We start from the raw sequence: 24,498 nt of genomic DNA, 5'->3' as shown, positions 1-24,498 counted from the left end.
CCTATCGGCGCCTCCCCCCGCCCGCCCCCCGCCCGCCGCCCGGGAGCCGCAGCCGCCGCCGCCGCCGCCACCACTCACGCTCTCTCTGCGTCGCTGCCGCCGCCGCCCCTGCCACCGCCACCGCCACCGCCACAGGCTGAGTCTGCAGCCCCGAGGTGAAGCCCCGGCTGGCCCCTGCGCCCCTCTGGGCCCCCTCCCCTAGCCACCGTGGCCCCCCCACTCCCCCGGCCGCCCTCTCCCCTGGCCTGCGCGCATCCCTCGCCCCGCGGGGCGCTGCGCACCTGCTCCATCCTCCGCACCTCCCCCGGGCATCCGCCCTCCCCGGCCTTCTGGGACCGCTCCTCTCGGTTTCCGGCTGTTGCCCCCTCCTCATCTGAGCGCCAGGCCTCCCTGCACCTGTTTCTAACTGCGCCTTTCTCTACCCTTGTCTGACCCTCTCCCCACACCTCTTCGCCTCGGGTTCTGTCCATGTTAAGTTCGGGGTCTTCACGGGCCGTGCATTTTTATCCTAGCACATCCCCTGGCTTTGCATCTGGGGAAACGTCTTCTCCGATTCCTCGGCATCCCTAGACTTCAAGACTCCCTTCTTTCCCACCCCCCCCACCCCCTTGCCTCTCTCCTTTTACATTACCTCCCGATGCTGCCCCGGGGAGGGATGGGAAGAGGGGAGAATTTGTCTAGAGGGTGGGAGGTGTTGGGGAGGAGGGTGTTGGGGGCCGGGGAGGATGGGCCCAGCCTCGCCTCTTCCCCCAGATCTCTTCTCCCTCCCCACTCAACTCCCAAGGACTGAGGGCTTCCCCAGAACCCTCTCGCCAGACTTCTCCACTGTACATCTCTTGGGAAGAGAAGGAATGGATGTTTGGGAGAGGGACTAGGATCTTGGAATGGGGGTTGTAGTGTTAAGTTAGGGTGGGATGTGGACTCTGGAGGAGAGGCCCAGCTACCCAGACAGCTCATCCTCTTCTTGGATCTAAGGAGAAATGCAAGCCTAGCAGCCATTACACTCTGAGATCTGGGGGAACCCCACCAGTGGGCTGCTGGAGCTACTGAGGGGGCAAGGGAACCTCTCCCAGGGCCCCTCCCTCCTCACTGCAGTGTCCTCCCTTCTCACCGTTTGATCCTCCCCCTCCCCCCACTGCAGTGACCTCCCCTTCCTCACTGCATTGACCTTCTCTCCCCATGGGGTGGGGGGGATCCCTTCTAAAGGCAGGACTGCAGCCAGCTCCTCCCCACCCCCCACCCACTGCAGTAACCTCTTTCCCATCCCTCCCAGCCTCTGGTCCCTCCCACTGATCAGGCTCCACCTCTCTAAACCTCTTATCTTTCTCCCTTTCCTTCCACCAGAGATCTCAGCCATCATGTCGATAGAGAAGATCTGGGCCCGGGAGATCCTGGACTCCCGTGGGAACCCCACGGTGGAGGTGGATCTCCACACTGCCAAAGGTAGTGAGCTTGGCCTTGGGTCTTCCCACAGCCTTCAGTCAGGTTTTCCCCTGGCCCTGGAGGGGATGACGCCTTGATTCCCAGTGGGGATGGGATGCTGAGCCTGGCTTACGAGCCTGGATTGTGGGGGTTGCATCCTCTCTGTCCAGGGGAGCCAGGATAGGCCAATCTGTGTGTCCTGTTTCAGTGTATGAGGTATACCGTTCCTCTGCACGTCTGTGCATGTACCGGGCATGTGGGCATGTGTGTGCTGACAGCATAGCTTCATGTCTGTGGGGTCCTCCTTGTGCATGTGGGACCTCAGCTGCACAGATGAGGAAGCCACTGACTCTGTGTGTTGTGTGTGTGCGTGTGTGTGCATGCGTGTGTGCATTAGAGAGCAGTGTGGGGATGGGACTGGATGTGGCAGGCAGTTTGGAGCTGGAAGGCTGAAGGAATCCCTAGGCCCCTGAGTATCCTTCTGTGCCCCTTCTTATTTCATGTTCCTCTCCCAGGTCTTTTCCGGGCTGCGGTGCCCAGTGGCGCCTCCACTGGGATCTATGAGGCCCTGGAGCTGAGGGATGGGGACAAACAGCGTTACTTAGGCAAAGGTGAGGCCCTTTCTCTTTTCCAGGCTCTCCCAGGCCTCAGCTTTATACTCTTAACCTTACACCAGTTCCCAACCCCCTTTTTGCATGCCCCCCACTTCTGGTCCCTTCCACCCTGACGCAGTTGGGCCTCCCTGCCTCTCCCCAGGTGTCCTGAAGGCAGTGGACCACATCAACACCACCATCGCTCCTGCCCTCATCAGCTCAGTGAGGCCCACTCTTTGCTGGGGGCCAGGGAAGGGGGAGGTGGGCTGGGGCACTGGTGGGCAGGACCACGGTCCCGAAGGAATCTTGGATTAGGGGAGAAGGGATCCAGGGGAGAAAGGTCCACCTCTTGGGAATCATGGTTACCAAGGAAGGGTGGGAAGACTCCTTTACTGCTCCTTGCCCCTGTGGGGTTCAGGTTCTCTAATCCAGACAGACTGCTCTCCCAGGAACCCTGGCCAGAGGGGAACCTGCCTTAGGGCCCAGCCTCCACGCTGGCCTGGGGTGATGGCGGTTCTGCCCACAGGGTCTCTCTGTGGTGGAGCAGGAGAAGCTGGACAACCTCATGTTGGAGCTAGATGGGACTGAGAACAAATGTAAGCTGGGCTGGGCGAAAGTGGGGAGGCGGGAGGGGGAGGACGTGTGGAGCACATAGTGTGGAGCACTATGGGGGCTTCCTTAGGAAGGACTGTCAGGAGTTACCCCAGCTTCCATTCTCCTCCCAAAGCCAGAATAAGAGAAGATGAATTTAACTGCAGTGGGAGGGAGTGACATTAGACAGAAGGAAGAACTTCCTTGCAGCATGAAGAGGGCGAGCTGGCAGGAGATAGCCTGTGGTCTCGGGATGCTTAGAAATAGGTGGAGCTCTCTGCCCTTTCCCATCACGTCGTGTGTGTGTGTGTGTGTGTGTGTGTGTGTGTGTGTCCCCGCTACTTTCAGGGGAGCACTGATGAGGTATTGCAGGAATGGAGAGGGAGGAGGGGGTCTCCTTTACTGGCTACTTTTGGGAGTACAGGTGGAGGCTGGGGCTTGAAAAGATAGGGCCATTTTTGTTCAGTGCCTTCCTCTATAATCTCCCAGCCAAGTTTGGGGCCAATGCCATCCTGGGTGTGTCCCTGGCCGTGTGTAAGGCAGGGGCAGCCGAGCGGGAATTGCCCCTGTATCGCCACATTGCTCAGTTGGCTGGAAACTCGGACCTCATCCTTCCTGTGCCGGTGAGCCGTGCCTGCCCTGCCTGGGCCTCTCCCGGGGGTGGGCGTTGGGCGGGGGGCATGAGACCTTGTGAGGAATGATGGGGGAGAGTGGATTGAGGCAGCTAAAGAGAAAGGATGGGGGCAGGAGACTTTGAGTCTGGGAAGTGGGGGCAGACACTCTCGGGTTAATACTCTTGGGGATGGAGGAGGGAAGTGCTCTGTGAGTTTTCTGTCCTGTGCCCCCCCCCCAGGCCTTCAACGTGATCAATGGTGGCTCTCATGCGGGGAATAAGCTGGCCATGCAGGAATTTATGATCCTCCCAGTGGGCGCTGAGAGCTTTCGGGATGCCATGCGACTCGGGGCAGAGGTCTACCACACACTCAAGGGCGTCATCAAGGACAAGTATGGCAAGGATGCCACCAATGTGGGAGATGAAGGCGGCTTTGCCCCCAACATCCTGGAGAACAGTGAAGGTGAGGCCAGGAGCCCCACTCCCTGCTTGAAGTTTCACTCTCTCCTAGGACATCAGGAAGGGCCACACACTTCACCAGGTCCTGAGGAGTATGGTGGCCTTTGAGCTAGCTCCAAGAGGTACCAGTACTGGAACTGGGTCCCAGAAGAACTGCCACATTCACATGCAGGCCTAAGAGGACAGTCTTTACCGGCCCAGCTAGATTTGTTATCTATCTATCTATCTATATAGTTTAAGATTTTATATACTTGAGAGAGAGAGTGTGTGCGTGCATGAGTGGTGGGAGGGGCAGAGGGAGAGGGAGAAGCAGACTCCCCACGAGCAGGAAGCTTGATGCGGGGCTCTATCCCAGGACCCCAGGATCATGAGTTGAAGACAGACGCTTAACTGACTGAGCCATGTAGGCACCCCTTGTTAGCAACTCTAAGTTCTTACTGGAGGGCCTGGAAATGCTGGGAAGTGGTCTAGGTGCCTTGTAGGATCCATCCTGGACTTGAACTTCATAGGACTCTCAGTTTGATGAGATAATATCATACTCTATGGATTCTATTCTAAGTCTGACCCATTTCCACCCCAACCTCTCAGTGAGCCTCGAAGATCCCTAATTTTTCTCTGCCTTGGCAAGAGCTGTATGGTGAATAAAAACAACAGGAAGTGGTCGAGAGTTCAGGTTCTGGGGCCAAATTGCCTCTATTTGAACCTTGACTTGAAGAGTTACTGGCTGGTGATCTTTCTTACTTAACTTCTCTGTGCTTGTCTTTCTTATCTATAAAATGGGAATAATAACGGTATCTACCTCTTAGTATCATTGTACTTAGGTGACATAGTTAGCCCTCCATAAATGATAGCTATTTACAAACAACCTGATACGAACAGAATTGCATTCCTCTGCCATCTTAAAAGATGGCCTGCCCTTCCCAGCCCTGGGGAAGACCCCACCAGCAACTGTAGTCAGGTTTCTCCCCAGCAACAGTCCTCCACTGGCGCTCTGAATTTCTTTCTTACTCTCATTCCTCTTTGCCCACCCTTCCTGCCGTTAATCTCACTATATTCCATCCCCAGCCTTGGAGCTGGTGAAGGAAGCCATCGACAAGGCTGGCTACACAGAAAAGATTGTCATTGGCATGGATGTCGCTGCCTCGGAGTTTCATCGTGATGGCAAATACGACTTGGACTTCAAATCTCCTGCTGATCCTTCCCGATACATCACTGGGGACCAGCTGGGGGCCCTCTACCAGGACTTTGTCAGGGACTATCCTGGTAAGAACAAGGGGTGTGGGAGGAAGGGCAGCGTGAGGGTCAAGGGACAGCCAGGGATGTGTGGGACAACTCTGGACTGTATGTGGTGCTGGTAGGTGTCAGGCAGAGATCTAAGAAGAGCCTGAAAATCAGGACCGAGGGCGGGGAGGAGCCCGGTCCTGAGACCAAGAGCAGAGACAAGCTTTGTAGGTAGTTTAACTTTGCGGGTACCCATGGTGAATCTGTTTTATCTATTTCTGTCCTAATTAAAGTCATGCGTTCCATAGTTACCAGGATCACGGGGAGGGCTTTGGAAGTAACCAGTGGCGGTGAGAGGTTGACAGGGCCCAGCAGGGAACTTGTATCTGTCAGTGTTTTTTGTTTTGTTTTGTTTTTTAAGATTTTGTCTATTTATTTGACAGAGAGAGAGAGAGGGAACACAAGCACGGGGAGCAACAGGCAGAGGGAGAGGGAGAAGCAGGCTCCCACTGAGCAGGGAGCCCCATGTGGGGCTCGATCCCAGGACCCTGGGACCATGACCTGAGCTGAAGGCATACGCTTAACCGACCGAGCCATCCAGGCGCCCTGTGTCAGTGTTGTTTTTTAAAGATTTTATTTATTTATTTGACAGAGATCACAAGTAGGCAGAGAGGCAGACAGAGAGAGAGGGAGGAAGCAGGCTCACCGCTGAGCAGAGAGCCCGATGCGGCACTCGATCCCAGGACCCTGGGACCATGACCCGAGCAGAAGGCAGAGGCCCTAACCCACTGAGCCACCCAGGCGCCCCTTTCAGTGTTTTTGACTAAGTTGTGGATGCTGAGTGGACCAGCAGGCGCTATGAGAGTAGAACAGAAAGGCTGACGAGGAGCCAAATTACCCTCTCCAAGACTTCAAGGGCTATGACCCCCGCATGGAGGAAGCTGGTTTCCATTTCCCTGAGAGAGAGCAAGAGAAAGTAGACATAAATGCAGAATGAAGGATTTCGAATAGCATTGAGGAAAAGCTTCCCAAATGCAAAATGCAAGAGAGTGAGAGTCTTTTTGAGAAAGACTCTGAACCATTGGGTTTTTTGGAAGATTTTCCTTTTTTTTTTCTTTTATTTTCTTTTAAAGATTTTATTTATTTGAGAGGGAGAGAGCATGGGGGTTGGGGGAGCAGAAGGGGTGGGGGAAAGAATCCCAAGCAGACCTCATGCTGAGTGTTTGGAGCCCGATGCAGGGCTGAATCCCACAACCCGGAGATCATGACCTGGGCCGAAACCAAGAGTCAGACACTCAACCGACTGAGCCACCCAGCTGCCCCTGGTAGGTTTTCTGAAAGAATCGAGCTGAGAATCGGGCAGGCTTATCTTGGAGGCAGGGAGGCAAGGATAGGCAGGCTCAGTTAGCCAGGGGAATCTATCCATTTCAGGGAGCCACAGTGGGGAGGTGTTCCTGCCTGATGCAGAGCCCCTCTTGCTCTCTCTCTAGTGGTCTCCATTGAGGACCCCTTTGACCAGGATGATTGGGCTGCCTGGTCGAAGTTCACAGCCAATGTAGGGATCCAGATTGTGGGTGATGACCTGACAGTGACCAACCCAAAGCGTATCGAGCGGGCCGTGGAGGAAAAGGCCTGCAACTGTCTGCTGCTCAAGGTCAACCAGATCGGTTCGGTCACTGAAGCCATCCAAGCGTGAGTGTCCTCTGGCTCTTCCTGACCCAGCAGCCCGTTGCTACAGGAAACCTCCGGCCAAGTGCTCCCAGCCTTGTCCTGGCACAGAGGCTGAAGAGAGTGGGGAACCTGTAGTCACTTTCCACCCGATGCTTTTTGGCCCTCCCAAAGAGCTTTGTGCTAGACCAGTGTTGGGGCTGGGAAGGGAGTACCCTGCACGAGGGGCTGGGGGTCAGTGCTGGTGTGTGGCTGCAGGTGCAAGCTGGCGCAGGAGAATGGCTGGGGGGTCATGGTGAGTCACCGCTCTGGAGAGACCGAGGACACGTTCATCGCCGATCTGGTGGTGGGACTCTGCACAGGCCAGGTGAGTGCAAGGGAGAGCTATGTGCAGTTGGTGGGTTCTGGTCAGGTGGCTGGGTCTCTCTCTTCACGTGTTTTCGGGTGTCAGGGGAATGTCAAAGGAGTGTTAAGTTTTCTTATAGGAGACGGAGGGGGCAGCCACTGAGCTGCTTATCTTTGGGCACATTTCAGATAAAGACTGGAGCCCCGTGCCGTTCGGAGCGTCTGGCTAAGTACAACCAGCTCATGAGGTGAGGATACCGGGGAGCTGGGAGCCCAGGGCCCAGAGGGTTAAAAGCTCTGTTTGCTCACCATCCCACCTCCAGCACCCAGGGCCTGGAAAACAGTAGCTATCCAGAAAATACTTATTTTGGAATGATGGCTTTACTGATGAGTGGCTCCCATAATCATGTGGGAATGCCCATGCTTGGGCCAGGACATCGAAGCAGCTGCTGTGATGGATTTGGAGGATAGGGGGCCCCCCTGGAAAAAGAAGCAGGATCCTCTCTGCTTCCCTGACTCTTTCCCCTCTGGCTCCTCTCTCTCAGAATTGAAGAAGAGCTGGGGGACGAAGCCCGCTTCGCTGGACATAATTTCCGCAATCCCAGTGTGCTGTGATCCCTCTCCTTGCCCGGAGACTAGGAACCCCTTTGCCACTCTCCTGGAACCTCCTTCTTCCTGTTCTGCTCTGTGACATCTCTCCCCGGACCCCCTGCTGACCTGCTGCACTCTTCCTTGGCTTGTCCAGCCCCAGCTGTGTGCTCTTCCCCCTCTGGGTTCCACACTCTCCACTTCTCTGTCCTTTCTATTCTCTCTCCTCAAAAACTGGCCATGGAACTGAGGATTATAAGGGAGTCCATGGAAGAACAGTCAGGGTCTGGGAAGGGTGCATCTGGGTCGGTTGGTGAGGCGTGTCGAGAGGGGTTGTATGTCACTGTGTGTGTCTCTTCCACCTGTCTTCCATGTTGTGTAGGAGTCAGGAGGCGCGGCCAGCCAAGGTGGAGGGGCATGCTGGCGGCATGATCGTGCCTTGCCCAAGCTCTTAGTGGATTATTTATTCATTTATTTATTGTTCATTTGTCTTAATCAATTCCTCATTTCTCCCTAACTCCAGTATTCAAACCTGGCCTGACAGGAAATGAGTGTGTGTGTGTGTGTGTGTGCGCGCGCGCGTGCGCGCGCGCGCGCAATGTGGCCAGAGATTCGGGGATGGCCTGGGGCTGGGAGGTCTTGCTGGAATGGGAAGGGTAACAGAAAAGGGCCTTGCTCATCAGCTCCTTTGTGTCCACCAGCCCTTAACCGAAGCTGGCTTGGTCCAGAGGTAGGGCTGTGGGCCTGGGGGCTCTTTCCCCTAACTCTCTCCTCAGCCCCGGCTTCCCTGTTCTTCCTCCAGCTGCATCAGAGAAATGTCTCACTCCCCTGTGCCACATTCCACAGTTGCCACCACCTCTGTGGTGTGGAAATGAGCACCACCATTAAAGTCTGAATCACAGTGCTTTGTTGTGTCTGAAGAGTCTTACTCTAGTCCGTTTGAGAGGAGAGAAGATGGAGCACCCGGAAGTTGGTGAACCTGCATAGCAGAGCTGGGGAGGACCCCAAAAGAGGAGGAAACCGAACAAGTATGACTAAGATGATGGCACTGGCTACCCATCCCTGGCCAGGTGGGGACCCTGCTTCCCCTGCCTTGCCAGCAGAAGCCTGGCCCCAGGACCGAGGCAAATGAAGGGTTCTCAAGTCTGGAGTCTGAGCATTCCTAGAAGTGTCAAAGATTTTGTGCGTGTGCGTTTTTAGGAAGAGGGGTTCAGAGTGTTCTCAGATTCCTGTAGGAGACCAAGCCATGGACTAGAGAAGTTCCTATCTAGGCCTCTCCTCACGGGCCATTCCGAGCTGCACCAGCACTGAGTGGGCATCACCTATGAGATAGGGAACTAGGGAGAGAAGAGTGGAAGAGTAGAACCAGAGGACACAGAGGAGGGTCTGAGGAAATGGAGTCTTCTGGTAAACTGGGGAGTCAGAACCACAAGTGCTGGGTTGGCCTGCATAGGGCCCCCACGTGCTGCTGGAGACCCACTATCACTCTTCAGCTCCAAGGGGGCCCTGACTGACTTTGACTGGGGCCCAGCAACCACCCAGGGGGAGAAACCCTCTCCTAGGGCTGGGACACAGAACAGTCCCAGCATGTAGGGGCTACACATGGGGAGTTGTGGCCACTAGAGGGAGGCAAGGTTCCGCTGGACGCCATACTCACTCTGAGCTAGGGGTGGGATGGGAGGAATTTCAAGGTTGTCCCCTCTGTGGGCCTCCTGAAGTGCTTCTGCTCTGAGTTCTGGTCCCGTGCTCTCTGCCACTCTGCCCAGCTCCAGGACTAGAAGAGGATTTGTTCCTGTATGGGCAAGACCCATTTCTCTGTTCTTCTTTCTGTGTCACTGACACCTCAGCCATTTTCAGTTCAATGAGAGCTTCTTGCCCCTGTTCCTCTATGCCTCTTAATTTCAGTGTGGACATCTCATCTTTCCATTTTCTCCTGTCTCCTGTCACCCCTTTCCATTTCCCTTGGGGCACACTGTACTTTTCTCTGGGCCTCTCGGTTTTCTCTGGGGTCCATGATAGCCATCTTTCTTCTCCAACTCCTGGACTGACCAGGACTGTTTTGGACCTCTGCCCTTTACTCCCTCCTTGCTAGGTGGCCTTCTCTGGCAGCCATGCCCACCCCTAGGACCCCCCCTCCCCAGCTCCCGCCAGGTACCCGGTTGGATTGGGTTACAGCTAGTTGTCTGGGCCTCCCAGGCCCCTCTCCCCACTTTCCCTTTGTGCCGTTGCCTAGATACCAGTGGGTTGTGGGGGGCTGGGGCCATAAAGGGAGCTGGGATGTGTGTTGGTGGGGCGTGTGTGTGTGTGTGTGTGTGTGTGTGAGAGATGTACCCCAAAGCTGAGTGGGGAGTCTGGTCCTCAGGTCAGAGAGGAATTGGAGGTGGTAGACCCTGGCTTCTCTGATGCTTCTTATCTTCCATTCCTACCTCTGCCTAAATTTTTCTTTTAGGTTCAGGTGTGTCACCATCCTAGCCTATCCCTCAGTGGTTAAAAAATAAGAGAGAGCAGTTCAGCCTAGAAGGGAGACCGGGAAGGGCCTGGGCCATGGGCCCAGTGGGAGACTGCACTGGGAAGTGCAGAAAGAGAGGAAATGCAATGGAGAGTGAGGAGGAGGAGTCTTGGAACAAAGTTGTGGGGGTGGGGAGAAGGAGCTGGGGCCATTCTAGGGCACTGAGGAAGGGAGGGCAGGGATCAACGGGGAGAAGGAGATAGGGAGCTGGCCTGGTCTCTGGAGGGCCCTGAGGGATAAAAAAGGTGGGCATGGGGTAGAAAAGTGAGTGGCCAATACAGAGGCTTTGCAGAAGAGTGGTGATTCACTGCTAGGCCACAGAAGCCTTCTGGCTCGGGTTCTCCAGTGCTTTAGAATCTGTTAGAGCTTTTTGGTAGTCCCAGAACCTGGCTGAGCCTGGCCCAAGGAAATATGAGGCAAAACCCACTGAGTTGCTACAAATCCAACCTCCTTCCTTTCCAGAAGCCTGGTGGGAGCCTACCATTCAAGGCCCATCCTTGGCCTCTAGCTGGCTTGCCCCCTCACATGCCCTACTCCCACCCCCAATCTGGAGAATTAGTAAAGGCTCCCAATCCAGGCTCCAGCTCCAGCTCTTCCAGTTTCCCAGCCCGCTTCCCTCCCATTCTCTGGCCTTCCCAATCTCAGCTGCCAAAAATCACCCAGTGTCTTGGTGTCCTTTGTCCTGCGAGATGTTGCTGTTTGGTGTGGGGCCAGGGAGACAGCCCAGAAGAAGACACTGGTGGTGGACTGGTGGGGGTGCTAGCTTCAGGCTGCAAGACTGGAAATGGCTGGCCGGCTGACAGGGGGAGGGTTGAAGGAAGAACCTGTGGTCTGGGGGTGGTGGGGATTGTCTCCACAGTAGGAGGGCTGGGATTGGGGGATCACGGTACCTAGGGATTTGTCTCCACCTTGAGCCTAATCCCCACTGGACCCCTTCCCTGTGGCCCAGAGTACAATCTGTGATGACTTGGAACAGGTTTGAGAAGGAAAATGGAGCCACCACCAGACGTAAGGGCCTGAAGATGGTGCCCCGCTCCTATAAATGAACCTCTTCCCTACACGGGGGTGCTTGCCCTCTCCCATTTCTATCACTTCCTTCTACTGCTTTCTTTCCCATCTCCACTCTGGTCTTTCCCATCTCTGACCTCCCTCCATACTGCCACCAAAGGCCTTGTTTATCTTACATTTCCTTCTAATCTTCTTTACCCACTTCCCCCTCTGCCCCCACCCCACTGTATCCAGCTTTGTCTAGCCAACCTAAACCCTCTTCAGTTCTCTTGGAAACCCCCCATCTCCAGAATCCAGCCATCCTGGTGTCTCCCCACCCCTTTCCCACCCAGCTCTACAGGTCCCTAAGAATATACCTCTGCCCCCACCTCCTTCATCCCTTCTTAAGGTTCCTCACCTTTCCCCTTCTCTCCATGCTGACATCTCTGGACTTTCTCCAGCTTTCCATCATCACCCCCCACCCCTTCTTATGTTCTCTATTCTTTTCCCAACACCAATCACCTCCAAACTACTCTCTTCCAGAAACCCCATCCGCATATATAAATGTCTACATCTTTTCAATTTCTTCCCCTCCCCATGACCTCAAGCTTCCATCCCATTCTCCGGCATCATAGCCCCCACCTCTCCTGCTACGTGTCACCCCAAGCTTTAGTCACCCCTCCTTGTCACATATCTCACTACCCCCCAAAGCCCCCACGTAGCTCCATTTTCACAATGTACCCCTATTAGACCAATCTCTGCCACACACCCAACAACCTTCCACTTCCTCTCTGCCACAGACCCCCTCGGCCCCAAACTTCTCCAGTCTCCCCCCTTCTCTGCCCTTAAAACCGATAGCCCCTCCCACCTAGCCCTCTCCGGTTCCCCACATTCCGCCTCGGCGAACCCCTCCCCGCGCCCCAGCCCCCTCGGCCGGCCTCGGCCAACTCACACAGCGCCTCCCCCTCTCCGGATCCCCCTCTCTCCCCCCTCGCAGCTTGCCTCGCGCTCCCTCCCTCGCGTCTCCCTCCTGGCCCCTCTCTCCTCCGTTCCTCCGCGCTCCCTCCTTCTCCCTCTTCCTCCCTTCTCCCATCCCCCTCTCCCAAGCTCCCTCCCTTCGCCGTCCGCTTTCCTGTGCGAGTCGCCGGACGCGCCGCCCAGCCCGCCCGCAGCCCCGCGTCGGGCCGGGGCCTCGGGCCGGGACCCATTTAGGGGGCACCGCTGGCCTCGAAGAGGGGCTAGGAGGGGGTGAGGCGTGGGGGACGACAGCCCGGGAAGGGGCGGGGGCCGCGGGCGGAGGCCGCCTAGGGGGGCCGGGGATCGCGCGAGTGCGGGCTGCGCGGGGCGGGCGCGGGCGGCAGGCGGGAGGCGGCGGGTCAGAGCCGAGCGGAGGGCCGGCCGGGCCGCGGGGGCGAGCAGCGCGGCGGGGGCGGGCGGCGCGGCCCGGGCATTCCGGGCGGCCGGGGGGAGGTGGCGGGCCTCAGGAGGGGCTGAACGAGAGCGCGGACCGGGATCTGCTCCGAGGGGCAGGCGGGCGATCGGGGCCAGGTGGGGGAAAAGGGGGGGGATGGGGGCCGCCCTCCGGGGGGGCCGGGGCCGTCGTCGCCGCCGTCGCGGCGGCGACTGAAGCCGGGAAGAGGAGAGGGGGGCGGGGGAGCGGCGGCCGCCGCCCCCCGGAGGCGCCGGAGCCCCGAATCTCGCTCGGAGCCAGCCAGCCGTCCCGAGCTACCACCAGGTAAGACCTGCTGCCGTCCCGGCCTCGGGCCTGCCCGGGTTCTGGCCCGCGGCTCCCCACCCCCCACCCCTCCCAGTTCCCCCTCCCGCCGCCGCCGGCGCCTCCATTTGTTATTTTCCCGACCCGGTACCCCCACTGCGGGCTCTGCCCGGGCTGAGGCTGGGGTTTGGGGGGTTCAGGGGGTGGGGCCGGACCCGGAGGAAGGATGGGGGCCCGGGCACCCGGAGGACCGGGAAGGTGGAGGGAGGTGGGAGGGTCTCTCAGGAGGAGGGCTGATGGGGCAAGAGGGTAGCCAGGACCCCGGGACCAAAAGAGAAGCACCGAGGTGGAGGGTTGGCAGAGGAAAAAGGTGGGGGGGATGCCCGCGAGGGGGCTTCGGGCAAAGGCAAAAAAGGAATGGAGATATGGCAGCGAGGTGGGGCATTAGGGCTCCAGGAAAAGGCCCAGAGCCCGGGTTTCAGAACTCGGGGTTGGGGGTGCAAGGTATAGAAGGGAAGTGAGAAATGGGGAAAGGGTGTGGTAGGTGGAAAGAGAGGATTGTAGCTGATGAGGGAGAATGGAACCTGGGGAAAGGGAGGCTCTGAAAGGGCCGAGGAGAGGTCCACCTTCGAGAAGCAGCAGCAGAGGTGTTATTGGGTGGAAGTGGGAAGTGGATGCCTTTGTGATTCGATTTTCTTTCGCCCACTTCAGGCCACCTCTGACCTTGTTTTTCCAATCCCAGCCACAGTTACTTCTTGGAGAGGAGCCCACTGGGGTGGAGTAGTGTGGTCCCCCTAGAACTAATGAGGAGGAAGATGGGACCATTGAAGGAAGAGTTAGGGAGAAAGGGTTTCTGGGAGGGTGGAGAAGGAGGAGAGAATTGAACAATCTTATAGGCACTCCAGGCAAGTTGTGACCACCTCCCTCAAATCCCCCTGGAGCTGTGGTTTCTGTGGAGGGGGTCGTATCTTCATTTCTGTTCGGATCTCAGAGATTGCTCTTTGTGCAGCGCGCTTGTTTCCACGGGGCAGGCACTCTCCAGCTCCCTTCCTGGAGGGTGCCATGGAAGGGTAGGAGTTGCTTTGGCAACTGGAGGGGGAGTGGCTGGTAGATGGACTCCTGGGATAGACTCTTGAGGGGCAGGTTCTACCATTTTGTTGCCATAGTAGTGATCCAGTGGGATGTCCTATAGGTGGGGGTTCAGGATTTTGATGGACCTCAGCCTTTCACTCTCTCGTTGGGACTCTTGGTTTGTTCTGGAAGGTGTTTCTGGTGCGGCTGGTGGATGGGAGGTTCCCCAGGGGGTCCACCCACCTTCCATCCAGTAGTCTGTTGGAACAGGTAGACATGTTATTTTCAGGTCATAGGTGTTGCTCCCGGTTCCTTCCCCTAGGCATGGTGAGAGCATGGGAATGCTCCTGTTGAAGTTACACCATCTTTCGGTAGTTCTTTCTGGCCTCTGCCTACCTTATTATTAGGAACTTTTTGTATTTGGTAGTCCTTTTGCTTCTTTGCACTGATAGTCTGACATTTTCTTAAGCTTGAGTCTCCCTGAGTCTCCCTCTCCCTCTTTCCCGGACATCATGATAGTGACCCCTGCCCTCAGCTAACCTTCGACCTTCTATTTCCCTGACTTTGTGGGAGGGACTGGGCTCTCCAACCAGCCCATCCCTTGTGAGGGTGGCCCAGGGGAGAGGGCAGTGGAAATACTCTGGAACAGGAGCCAGGATAACTGGGTCTAGTCCTCACTGTACCTCTAACTGTGGCCTTGGGTCAGTCACTTCTCTTTAAGTCTTGGCTTTGTTGTAAGATGAAGGGGTTATAGATAAGATGATTTCTGAGGCCCCTCTGACAACCTGGCATTCTAAAAAGGCTTAGCTTGGTGCATTGTTCTCTAGGAGTCACTTTGGACTGGTCTGTTAGTCTGGCAGGTCTGGGCCAGCAATCCTGAAATTCACCCTGCAAGCCTTTCCCAGAAAGCCTTGTGTCTCGATTGTGTATTCCCTCTGACGTCCTTCTCATATTTCTCCCTTCTTTTCCTGTTCTTAGAGACTCTTTCCCTTTTTCTCACTTTTGCATCTCCCCAGTCTGGTATTTGTCATTTTTCTTTTGCAGTAAGGCTGTGAAGGGGAATGTGCATAGTGTGTTGCCGGATACACAGTAGGTGTTCTTGAAGTATTTGTTCCACTGACAGGCTACTAGGGCAAGATGGAGTATAGCTCACCTTGATGCTAAAGCATGCTCTAAGTTCAGAAACATCATGTACAGCCCAACCCTAACTGCTCTCCCCTTGCCACTCCTTTCCCCCAGGATTACCTACACTTTTATGACTGCTTTTCTCCTTCAAAGTTACTCACTGATAATTTTATCAGATTTTATCTGTTTAAAACAGTGGCAGTAGGGGGAGGGCATACTTATTGCTGTATTTTTCAGTTCCATTCATGCATTTCTCTGAGCTTTTGGATCTCCTCGCTCTAACTGACTTGGTGAATGGATTCTGAGATTGGGGTGAGACATGGGGACTCTCCTCTAGTGGGGCTGGCAAAGACACACCAGTCACAAATAGTCATCTTTGCTGTGCTTTCGTTGAGTTTGTTTTCCCCTTCTCTTCTGTTGGGTTTTGTTCTTTGGATTTTGAGGGGGTTTGACAATGTCTTAAAACCCATCTACATAACAATTCCAAAATGTGGTACTAGTTGTAGTTGAAGAAAGATGGCCGGTTTGCTGGGCAGAGCATGGGTTTTAAGTTCAGCAGACCTGGAGCTGTGTCTCAGCTCTTTGTGACTCTAAGTAAATCATTATTTAAGTTTTCTGTAAAGGTTAGGTTCACTCCTCACGGCCTGTCTCAGTAGAGTTCAGCGGAGATGAGTAATAAATAATTACTCTGTATTCCTTGGGAGAAACATGCTATCGACTGTGAAAATGCCATTTACCTAGCCAGGCCTCTGCCTCAGTAATAAGTGGCTAAGTTTACCCTGTTCCTATCAAAGCCAGCAGCATTTTATTCGAAAGACCTACTGAAGTGAGTGGGCTTACAGGTCAATGGCAAGGACAGAACAGAGCACCCATATATATGTGACACCAGTGGGAGAAAACGGTGGGAAGAGACTGTTTTTGCTCTCAAAAGACTTCATGGTCAATAATATGGAAGAGATGTGACATTTAGCTAGAAAAACAAACAAGTGTGAGTGAAAATAGCTGGCTGTAGATAAAGGTACAGATACAGACAGGTGGTGTGTCCCTGTCAAATCCAAGTGGGGGTACAGACTCAGAAACTGGTAACTTTGTATTATTGTATTATGTGCTCACTGATCCTCACTGCTTGGGTTGGTAAAGTGAAAGTCCTGACTTTCTAGCCTAAGGGAACCCAAGCACTAGACAGGGGGCCTCAGGGGGGCTCCCAGAAATGAAGTTCTGCACTTTGGGAATACCCAGGTTTGCCTTTGTGTTAGAGAACAGGACATTCTTCTCCCACCTACTCTGATGTGAAAAGATTCTTTTCATATCTCTGGGACTGATCTGAGCCTTCTGAGAATTCTCCCCCCTCCCCCCCTCCCCAGCTTCTGATGAGACTATAGCAAAGTCTAGAAGAAACAGCATGGGCTTTGAAGTCAGGGAGACGTGGGTTTGATTCTGGTGCTGTCACAGGCTTCTGTATATTCATCACACAAAGTTGGGCAAATCACAATCTCAATCTTTGAGCCTCAGTTTCCCCACCTGTATAATGGAAACAAGAATACTGGAGGGTTGGTTATAAGTATTCAGTGAAATTGTAAGGGCTTGACATAAGACAGCACTCAGTAAATGACTTACTATCACAAATACCTTTTTTTTTTTTTTTTTAAAGATTTTATTTGACTGGGGTGCCTGGGTGGCTCAGTCATTTAGCGTCTGCCTTCTGCTCCGGTCATGATCTCCGGGTCCTGGGATCAAGCCCTGCGTCCAGCTCCCTGCTCAGTGGGACGCCTCTTCCCTTTCCCACTCCCGTTGCTTGTGTTCCCTCTCTCACTGTCTCTGTCAAACAAAATCTTAAAAAAAAATTTTTTTTTTTGAGAGAGAGAGCACAAGCAGGGGGAGTGGCAGGCAGAGGGAGAAGGAGAACCAGGCTCCCTGCAGAGTAGGGGGAGCCTGATGTGGGACCTAATCCCGGGACTCTGGGATCATGACCTGAGCCAAAGGCAGATGCTTAACCAACTGAGCCACCCAGGTGCCCTGAGCTACATATCTTTATGCTTCCTGGTAAGGTTCTGTGGAACTCATGGACACACAGGTATTTCCTAGGTATCATGAAGGGTAAATAATGTGACCTCACAGGTCCATCTGAATTTTCTACTTTCTCCAGAGATGAAAGAGATGATGTTGCAAGCAAAGTCTGCTTCACTTGTAGATAGCCTGGGTGGCCCGCGGGGCAGGCCAGCAATGTCTTGGAAGCTTGTGCCTCCTGGCCCAAAGGCCCAGGGCTGGGCTGCGATAAGCTCAGTGATATCCCCTTCAGACACTGTTCCCCAGTTTGGAGACTCTGGTGGTCTCTTCTAACAGGCTTCACTGAAAACAGATCCTGCAAGTTCCAGGTGCCTGCACTGGACACTTGGGAGATCCTGCTGCCTGCTTCCCAGACCACAGCTGTGGGGAACTTGGAGGGGAAGCAGAGAAGTTTCTGTATTCAGCTGCCCAGGCAGAGGAGAATGGGGTCTCCACAGCCTGAAGAATGAAGACACGTCAGAATAAAGACTCAGTGAGTAATAGCTGAAATTAGAGACCTGAATGATGAAGGTTGGAGGAACTAGGGGTGAGGGCCTGGAGAAGTAGAACAGAAATAAGACACACCATGAAGTTAGGTGCTTCCTTCCTTCTCCCTCAGATGTCAATGAGGAGTGGACGGAAGAAAGAGGCCCCTGGGCCCCGGGAAGAACTGAGATCGAGGGGCCGGGCCTCCCCTGGAGGGGTCAGCACGTCCAGCAGTGATGGCAAAGCCGAGAAGTCTAGGCAGACAGCCAAGGTATTCTGTCCTTGGGTCCTCCCACAGGATGCCCAGGCACTGGAGCTGAGGGTGTATGTGTGTGTGTTGTGGGGGAACTTCCTGTCTGGCAGAGGGTGATGGTGGAGGCTTTGGGAGGTAGAAGACAGGGATTTTCTCTTTTTTCTCTAACAGAAGGCCCGCGTCGAGGAAGCCTCCACCCCAAAGGTCCCCAAGCAGGGCCGGAGTGAGGAGATCTCAGAGAGTGAAAGTGAGGAGACCAATGCACCAAAAAAGACCAAAACTGAGGTGGGAGACCCTAGCAGCCATCCTGATGCATTTTCTGACCACTGTTAACTGAAAACTTCCTTTCACTCACGATTCCTACTGTAATCTCACCTGGAATATGAGAGGCCTGGTGCTTATTAAAGGAGTCCTGTCTGTAACATGTCAGACAGGGATGTAGCTAGGCCACTAGATGACCAGGCAGGGCCAGAGGGGACTGGGAGTGTGGGGGATTCTAGGCTTTTTTCCCAGGTCCTGGTTTTCATGAAGGGGCTGGGGAGGAGATTAAAGGTGAGAGGTCTCAAAAGGAAAATGCAGGGGTGGTCTTTTTAAAAACCAGAGGTTTCTAGCATGTGTAGTTAATGGGATGAAAGATGAGAAGAGGGTGGATATAAGCTGGTGGAAGACCGGGATTTGGGTTTAGCTGTGGATGGGGAGAAGGTGCTTGAGATGGACACTTGAGGAAAGAATGGAGTTTCCCAGGGAGGGAAACAACACTGGCTGAGAATGTGGGGAGAGGGAGGGAATCCCCACATGGTAGGTGGGTTGAGCAAGAGTATTCATCACATGGTACAGTGGTATGTTGGGAGAAATGATTTTGTGCAAGGGAGGCCCCAAATGTAGGGGGAGCAAGGAAAAAGAAAAAAAACTGGTCCTCCTTCTTCTGCAGCAGGAGCTCCCTCGGCCACAGTCTCCCTCTGATCTGGATAGTTTAGATGGGCGGAGCCTCAATGATGATGGCAGCAGTGACCCTAGGGATATTGACCAAGATAACCGAAGCACGTCTCCCAGCATCTACAGCCCTGGAAGTGTGGAGAATGACTCCGACTCGTCTTCTGGCCTGTCCCAGGGCCCAGCCCGCCCCTACCACCCACCTCCACTCTTTCCTCCCTCCCCTTCACCGCAAGACAACACCCCCCGACAGCCAGAGCCTGGCTTTGAGCCCCATCCTTCTGTGACACCCACTGGATATCATGCTCCCATGGAGCCCCCCACATCTCGAATGTTCCAAGCTCCTCCTGGGGCCCCTCCCCCTCATCCACAGCTCTACCCTGGGGGCACTGGTGGAGGAGTTTTGTCTGGACCCCCAGTGGGTTCCAAGGGGGGAGGGGCTGCCTCTTCAGTGGGGGCTCCTACTGGGGGTAAACAGCACCCCCCACCAACCACCCCCATTTCAATATCAAGCTCTGGGGCTGGTGGTGCTCCCCCAACAAAGCCATCTAACACTCCAGTGGGTAGTGGAAACCTGCCCTCTGCTCCACCACCAGCCACCTTCCCCCATGTGACACCAAACCTGCCTCCCCCACCTGCCCTGAGACCCCTTAACAATGCCTCAGCCTCTCCTCCTGGCCTGGGGGCCCAGCCACTACCTGGGCATCTGCCGTCTCCCCATGCCATGGGGCAGGGTATGGGTGGACTTCCTCCCGGCCCAGAGAAGGGCCCCACTCTTGCTCCCTCACCCCATCCTCTGCCACCTGCTTCCTCCTCTTCTGCCCCAGCCCCCCCAATGAGGTATCCATATTCATCCTCTGGTAGTAGCTCTGCAGCGGCCTCTTCTTCCAGTTCTTCGTCCTCTTCCTCTGCCTCCCAGTACCCAGCTTCCCAGGCACTGCCCAGTTATCCCCACTCCTTCCCTCCCCCGACAAGCCTGACTGTCTCCAATCAGCCACCCAAGTATACTCAGCCTTCCCTTCCATCCCAGGCTGTGTGGAGCCAGGGTCCCCCCCCACCTCCTCCCTATGGCCGTCTCTTAGCCAACAGCAATGCCCACCCAGGTCCCTTCCCTCCTTCAACTGGAGGCCAATCCACAGGCCACCCACCAGCTCCAACACATCACCATCACCACCAGCAACAGCAGCAGCAGCAGCAACAGCAGCAGCAACAGCAGCATCATGGGAGCTCTGGGCCCCCTCCACCTGGAGCATATCCCCACCCCCTGGAGAGCAGCAGCTCCCACCATGCCCATCCTTACGCCATGTCTCCCTCCCTGGGGTCTCTGAGGCCCTATCCAACAGGGCCCGCACACCTGCCCCCACCTCACGGCCAGGTGTCCTACAGCCAAGCAGGCCCCAACGGCCCCCCTGCCTCTTCCTCCTCTTCCAACTCCTCCTCCTCTTCTTCCTCTCAAGGATCCTACCCATGTTCACACCCCTCCCCTTCCCAGGGCCCCCAAGGAGCCCCCTACCCCTTCCCGCCGGTGCCTCCGGTCACCACTTCCTCGGCTACGCTTTCCACGGTCATTGCCACAGTGGCTTCCTCGCCAGCAGGCTACAAAACAGCTTCCCCACCTGGGCCCCCGCCCTATGGAAAGAGAGCCCCGTCCCCAGGGGCCTACAAGACGGCCACCCCACCGGGATACAAGCCAGGGTCGCCTCCCTCCTTCCGAACAGGGACCCCACCCGGCTACCGAGGCGCCTCGCCGCCCGCGGGCCCAGGGACCTTCAAGCCAGGCTCGCCCACTGTGGGGCCAGGGCCCCTGCCACCTGCCGGGCCCTCAGGCCTGTCATCCCTGCCTACACCGCCTGCAGCCCCTGCCTCTGGGCCGCCCCTGAACGCCACGCAGATCAAGCAGGAGCCCGCTGAAGAGTATGAGACCCCCGAGAGCCCAGTGCCCCCGGCCCGTAGCCCCTCGCCCCCTCCCAAGGTGGTAGACGTGCCCAGCCATGCCAGCCAGTCAGCCAGGTGAGCCTCCGGGCCGGGGTGCAGTTGGGCCTGGAATTGGGAACGACAGAGCGAGGCAACGGAAAGAGCGGTGCGGGGGAACCCCACTCGTTTTCGTGGTGCTTTCTGAAGTACTCCAGAACTTGGCCTCGCCCTCACGATCTGCGTGGGTGGGCTTGGGGGGCAGGGTCACCGCCGGGCCGATCTGGCAGCTCGCCGGCGCTAAGCGCGCGCCGTCCTCGCGCCTGGCAGGTTCAACAAACACCTGGATCGCGGCTTTAACTCGTGCGCGCGCAGCGACCTGTACTTCGTGCCGCTGGAGGGCTCCAAGCTGGCCAAGAAGCGGGCCGACCTGGTGGAGAAGGTGCGGCGCGAGGCCGAGCAGCGCGCGCGCGAAGAGAAGGAGCGCGAGCGCGAGCGGGAACGCGAGAAGGAGCGGGAACGTGAGAAGGAGCGTGAGCTGGAACGCAGCGTGGTGAGTGCGTCACTACATGCGCCATCCGCCTTTCTGGCCCTTTGCGCCGCGCAGGGTGGGTTGGGGGGGGTCATTGCGTCCCCTTTCGGAACGGAGGAGGCACGGCAGCCCGAGAAATCGAGACGGAAGGATTCAAGCGGGAGGAATCCTCGCATTCCTGGGTCTGGGGGAGGACAAATTGAGATCAGAGTATCTGCAGATGGTAGGAGGAGCCAAAATCCAGGAGAAAGGGTTAGGGAAATTCCCGCTTAACTGAGTTCTAGTAAGGTGAAGCATTTTGATTTTCAGCTGGCGAGACAAATGAGTAGCTCAGGACCAGCTGCCTTTTTCCAGACCTGCCGTTTTGACACTGTTTTCCCCCTGTATTCCACAGAAGTTGGCTCAGGAGGGCCGGGCGCCAGTGGAGTGCCCATCTCTTGGCCCTGTGCCCCATCGCCCTCCGTTTGAGCCGGGCAGCGCTGTAGCTACAGTGCCCCCCTACCTGGGTCCTGACACTCCAGCCCTGCGCACTCTCAGTGAATACGCCCGACCCCACGTCATGTCTCCTGGCAATCGCAACCATCCCTTCTACGTGCCCCTAGGGGCAGTGGACCCGGGGCTCCTGGGTTACAATGTCCCGGCCTTGTACAGCAGCGACCCAGCAGCCCGGGAGAGGGAACGGGAAGCCCGTGAACGAGACCTCCGTGACCGCCTCAAGCCTGGCTTTGAGGTGAAGCCCAGTGAGCTGGAACCCCTACATGGGGTCCCAGGGCCAGGCCTTGATCCCTTCCCCCGACATGGGGGCCTGGCTCTGCAGCCTGGCCCACCTGGCCTGCACCCTTTTCCTTTTCATCCGAGTCTGGGGCCCCTGGAGAGAGAACGTCTAGCGCTGGCAGCTGGGCCAGCCCTGCGGCCTGACATGTCCTATGCGGAGCGTCTGGCAGCTGAGAGGCAGCATGCAGAAAGAGTGGCAGCCCTGGGCAATGACCCGCTGGCCCGGCTGCAGATGCTTAATGTGACCCCCCATCACCACCAGCACTCCCACATCCACTCCCACCTGCATCTCCACCAGCAGGATGCCATCCATGCAGGTGAGGCTCCTACTACTTTCTCTTGGTTCCTGGCAAGTGATTGGGCTTTTATGTTCCTCAGGCCAAGACTTCCCTCCTCTAAAGTCTGGCATGAGCCTCTTTCTGGAGATTGCTCCCCTGATCTTTGGCACCCTGTCACCCCCCATCTTCTCATGCCCCAGCCTTGCCACAGGGACTGTAATAATGCACAACCTACCCCACTTCAGAGTCTAGCATTCCACGCATGGTAGAGGAAACCTTGGAGGGAATGCTACCTTTCTGCCCTCAGACCACACCTCCCAACCCCCTTCACATACCTGTTTCCTTGCTCCTTTGGATTAAACTCTGTTACCATTTCTTGTGATCTTTCCTCCTTCCAAGTGGAGGTGTTTTCCCCATCTCTAGATCTACAGCCTTCCAGAAAGAGCCCTTATAGCTTTGGCTGGGGGTATCTTGGGTACTAATTTACTGTCCTTTTGCCATATTATTGTCCAGAACATTGCCAGATCTAACCTTACAGTCCTGGTCATTCTGGGCTCCCTTGTGCTTTCTCTCTTAACCTTCTGTATCTCTTCCTGTCTTACTTCCTAAACTTTCTAGTTCCCTCTATCTCCTTTAAGCCATCCACATCTCTTTCCTTTTCCTCAGACCCCTCTGACAAACTGTAATCTCCTGTTATTTGGCCTCTGTGTGTCCCTGTGTTCCTTACTCCAGTAAGGTCTTGTCCTGGCCACCCACCAGTCCCCTAGTTCTTCCTTTGCTCTTCATTGTTCCTCACTGGGTCTTTCTGTGTTTGATTGTCCATCTCTTCCCGGCTTGGATCCATTTACCCACGTGCGTGGTTTTCTCCAAACTTGCCTTTTGGTGACACCTTTCTCTTTACCTTCTAGCCTCTGCCTCGGTGCACCCTCTCATTGACCCCCTGGCCTCAGGGTCTCACCTTACCCGGATCCCCTACCCAGCTGGGACCCTCCCTAACCCCCTTCTTCCTCACCCTCTGCACGAGAACGAAGTTCTTCGTCACCAGCTCTTTGGTAAGGATGAAGGTGGGGATGGGGAGGATCTGATGAGATAAGGGCAGGAAGGAGGAGATTGGGTGGTGGGATGGGCCTCTTTGGGATTGGGGAGGGGATGCAGAGGTACCCAGAGGAGCTGGGAATAGAAGGAGGGCTGAGGCCCTGCCCAAGAGAGGTGCGGGTTGGAGTGCCAGGCGGAGGTTTGAATCCTCTCAATTGCTGGCAACTTGCAGGACTGGCTTTTCCCTGTAAGTGTTTTAGTCTCCGTCGCCTCTGTAGCTAGCTGTCTCCCAGTCCAGAGTAAGTGCTCAGCATTCCCTCGGTCCTGTGTCTCCTGCCCTTCCTGCCCACAGCTGCTCCTTACCGGGACCTGCCAGCCTCCCTCTCTGCCCCAATGTCTGCAGCTCACCAGCTGCAGGCCATGCACGCGCAGTCGGCTGAGCTGCAGCGCCTGGCCCTGGAGCAGCAGCAGTGGCTGCACGCCCACCACCCGCTGCACAGTGTGCCGCTACCTGCCCAGGAGGACTACTACAGGTGCGTTGGCTTCCTGGGGTGCGGAGGGTCGGGCTGCGGGTTCCTGGGGGGGGGAGCCCCTGCCCCACTTTCCAGCTCTGTGACAGGGGGCCTGGGCAGGGTTGACCTCAATCTCATGGCTCTGCTCTTCATCCCCTCTCCACCAGTCACCTGAAGAAGGAAAGCGACAAGCCACTGTAGGACCTGCCATCAAGAGAGCACCCATGGCGCCTGCATCTGGACCTCCAAGGCCTCCCTCCCAGCCCGCCCCCCAGAGCAGAGGAGGGAGGAGTGTTGCTCCTTTGCAGGGTTTCAGCAGCTGGGCAGAGGGAGGGAGGAAGGGACAGAAAAAGGCCAAGGCTCCTGTGGTAGGCAGAGGTGGGGAGGTGGCGTCGGGGTGGGGGCAGAAAGCGCACAGTATCTTGGACCAGGTCCCTTTTTCCTGTCCCCCTGCTTTCTTCCTCCCCCGTGCCCAGCCCTCGGTGGCCACCGCCCCTCCCCCGCCCCGTTGGTGTGATGATTTCATCTGTTAGATGTGGCTCTTTTGCGTAGCATCGTGTGCTGCCCCTGCCCGTCCCCAGTCTCTGTGCGCGCGCCCCTTCTGCGATGTATGCCCCTTGCCCCTCCCCCACATTAATAATTTATATATATAAATATCTATATGTCGCTCTTTAAAAAACATCCCAACCAAAACCAAACAAAAACATCCTCACGACTCCCCAGGAAGATGGCTGTGACTGGTTCTTTGCGGGCTCTGGGGGCGGAGTTGGGGGTGAGGTGGGGGTGAGCAGTGCCTGGAGAGAAAGCTGTGGAACAGGACTCCGTGGGTGTA

General features: G+C 56.1%; 2 protein-coding genes and 1 long non-coding RNA gene across 5 annotated transcripts; 2 read left to right on the top strand and 1 right to left on the bottom strand.

Moving 5' to 3' along the window:
* Positions 1-20: 20 nt before the first annotated feature.
* ENO2 (enolase 2) lies at positions 21-8,404 on the top strand. The gene is made up of 12 exons (XM_045071832.1): positions 21-155; positions 1,345-1,443; positions 1,938-2,033; positions 2,179-2,237; positions 2,542-2,611; positions 3,096-3,229; positions 3,460-3,682; positions 4,744-4,941; positions 6,390-6,591; positions 6,826-6,934; positions 7,102-7,160; positions 7,458-8,404. Exons 2-12 carry the CDS (start codon positions 1,359-1,361, stop codon positions 7,525-7,527), a joined length of 1,305 nt encoding a protein of 434 aa, XP_044927767.1. The 5' UTR covers positions 21-155; positions 1,345-1,358; the 3' UTR covers positions 7,528-8,404.
* On the bottom strand, positions 6,567-12,007 carry LOC123389645. The gene is made up of 3 exons (XR_006604289.1): positions 10,669-12,007; positions 9,158-9,292; positions 6,567-6,681 (listed from the first exon to the last, which is right to left on the bottom strand). It is a non-coding gene; the product is annotated as an uncharacterized LOC123389645 (long non-coding RNA).
* A 405-nt stretch (positions 12,008-12,412) lies between these two features.
* ATN1 (atrophin 1) lies at positions 12,413-24,392 on the top strand. Of its 3 annotated transcripts, none has more exons than XM_045071830.1 (10): positions 12,413-12,731; positions 17,266-17,445; positions 17,572-17,709; positions 17,863-17,976; positions 18,623-20,634; positions 20,866-21,088; positions 21,462-22,158; positions 23,028-23,171; positions 23,507-23,687; positions 23,834-24,392. In XM_045071830.1, exons 2-10 carry the CDS (start codon positions 17,419-17,421, stop codon positions 23,865-23,867), a joined length of 3,570 nt encoding a protein of 1,189 aa, XP_044927765.1. In that variant the 5' UTR covers positions 12,413-12,731; positions 17,266-17,418; the 3' UTR covers positions 23,868-24,392. The 3 variants fall into 3 exon arrangements, with proteins under 3 accessions (XP_044927765.1, XP_044927766.1, XP_044927764.1); XM_045071831.1 differs by having other exon boundaries at positions 17,250-17,445; positions 18,626-20,634; XM_045071829.1 differs by having other exon boundaries at positions 17,250-17,445.
* The last annotated feature ends 106 nt before the right edge of the window (positions 24,393-24,498 follow it).

This window comes from Mustela putorius, unplaced genomic scaffold, assembly GCF_011764305.1.
Source record: "Mustela putorius furo isolate JIRA1106 unplaced genomic scaffold, ASM1176430v1.1 tig00003988_pilon_pilon_pilon, whole genome shotgun sequence".
Classification (NCBI taxonomy): Eukaryota; Metazoa; Chordata; class Mammalia; order Carnivora; family Mustelidae; genus Mustela; species Mustela putorius.
This window is presented reverse-complemented; position numbering and strand designations above follow the sequence as displayed.

Coding starts and splice junctions, on each gene's coding strand:
- ENO2 (XM_045071832.1), top strand. CDS start 1,359: ATGTCGATAGAGAAGATCTGGGCCCGGGAGATCCTGGACTCCCGTGGG. Junction 2,034..2,178: donor ACAGCGTTACTTAGGCAAAG/GTGAGGCCCTTT, acceptor GCCTCTCCCCAG/GTGTCCTGAAGGCAGTGGAC. Junction 2,612..3,095: donor AGATGGGACTGAGAACAAAT/GTAAGCTGGGCT, acceptor ATAATCTCCCAG/CCAAGTTTGGGGCCAATGCC.
- ATN1 (XM_045071830.1), top strand. CDS start 17,419: ATGAAGACACGTCAGAATAAAGACTCA. Junction 17,446..17,571: donor CACGTCAGAATAAAGACTCA/GTGAGTAATAGC, acceptor CTTCTCCCTCAG/ATGTCAATGAGGAGTGGACG. Junction 17,977..18,622: donor CAAAAAAGACCAAAACTGAG/GTGGGAGACCCT, acceptor CTTCTTCTGCAG/CAGGAGCTCCCTCGGCCACA.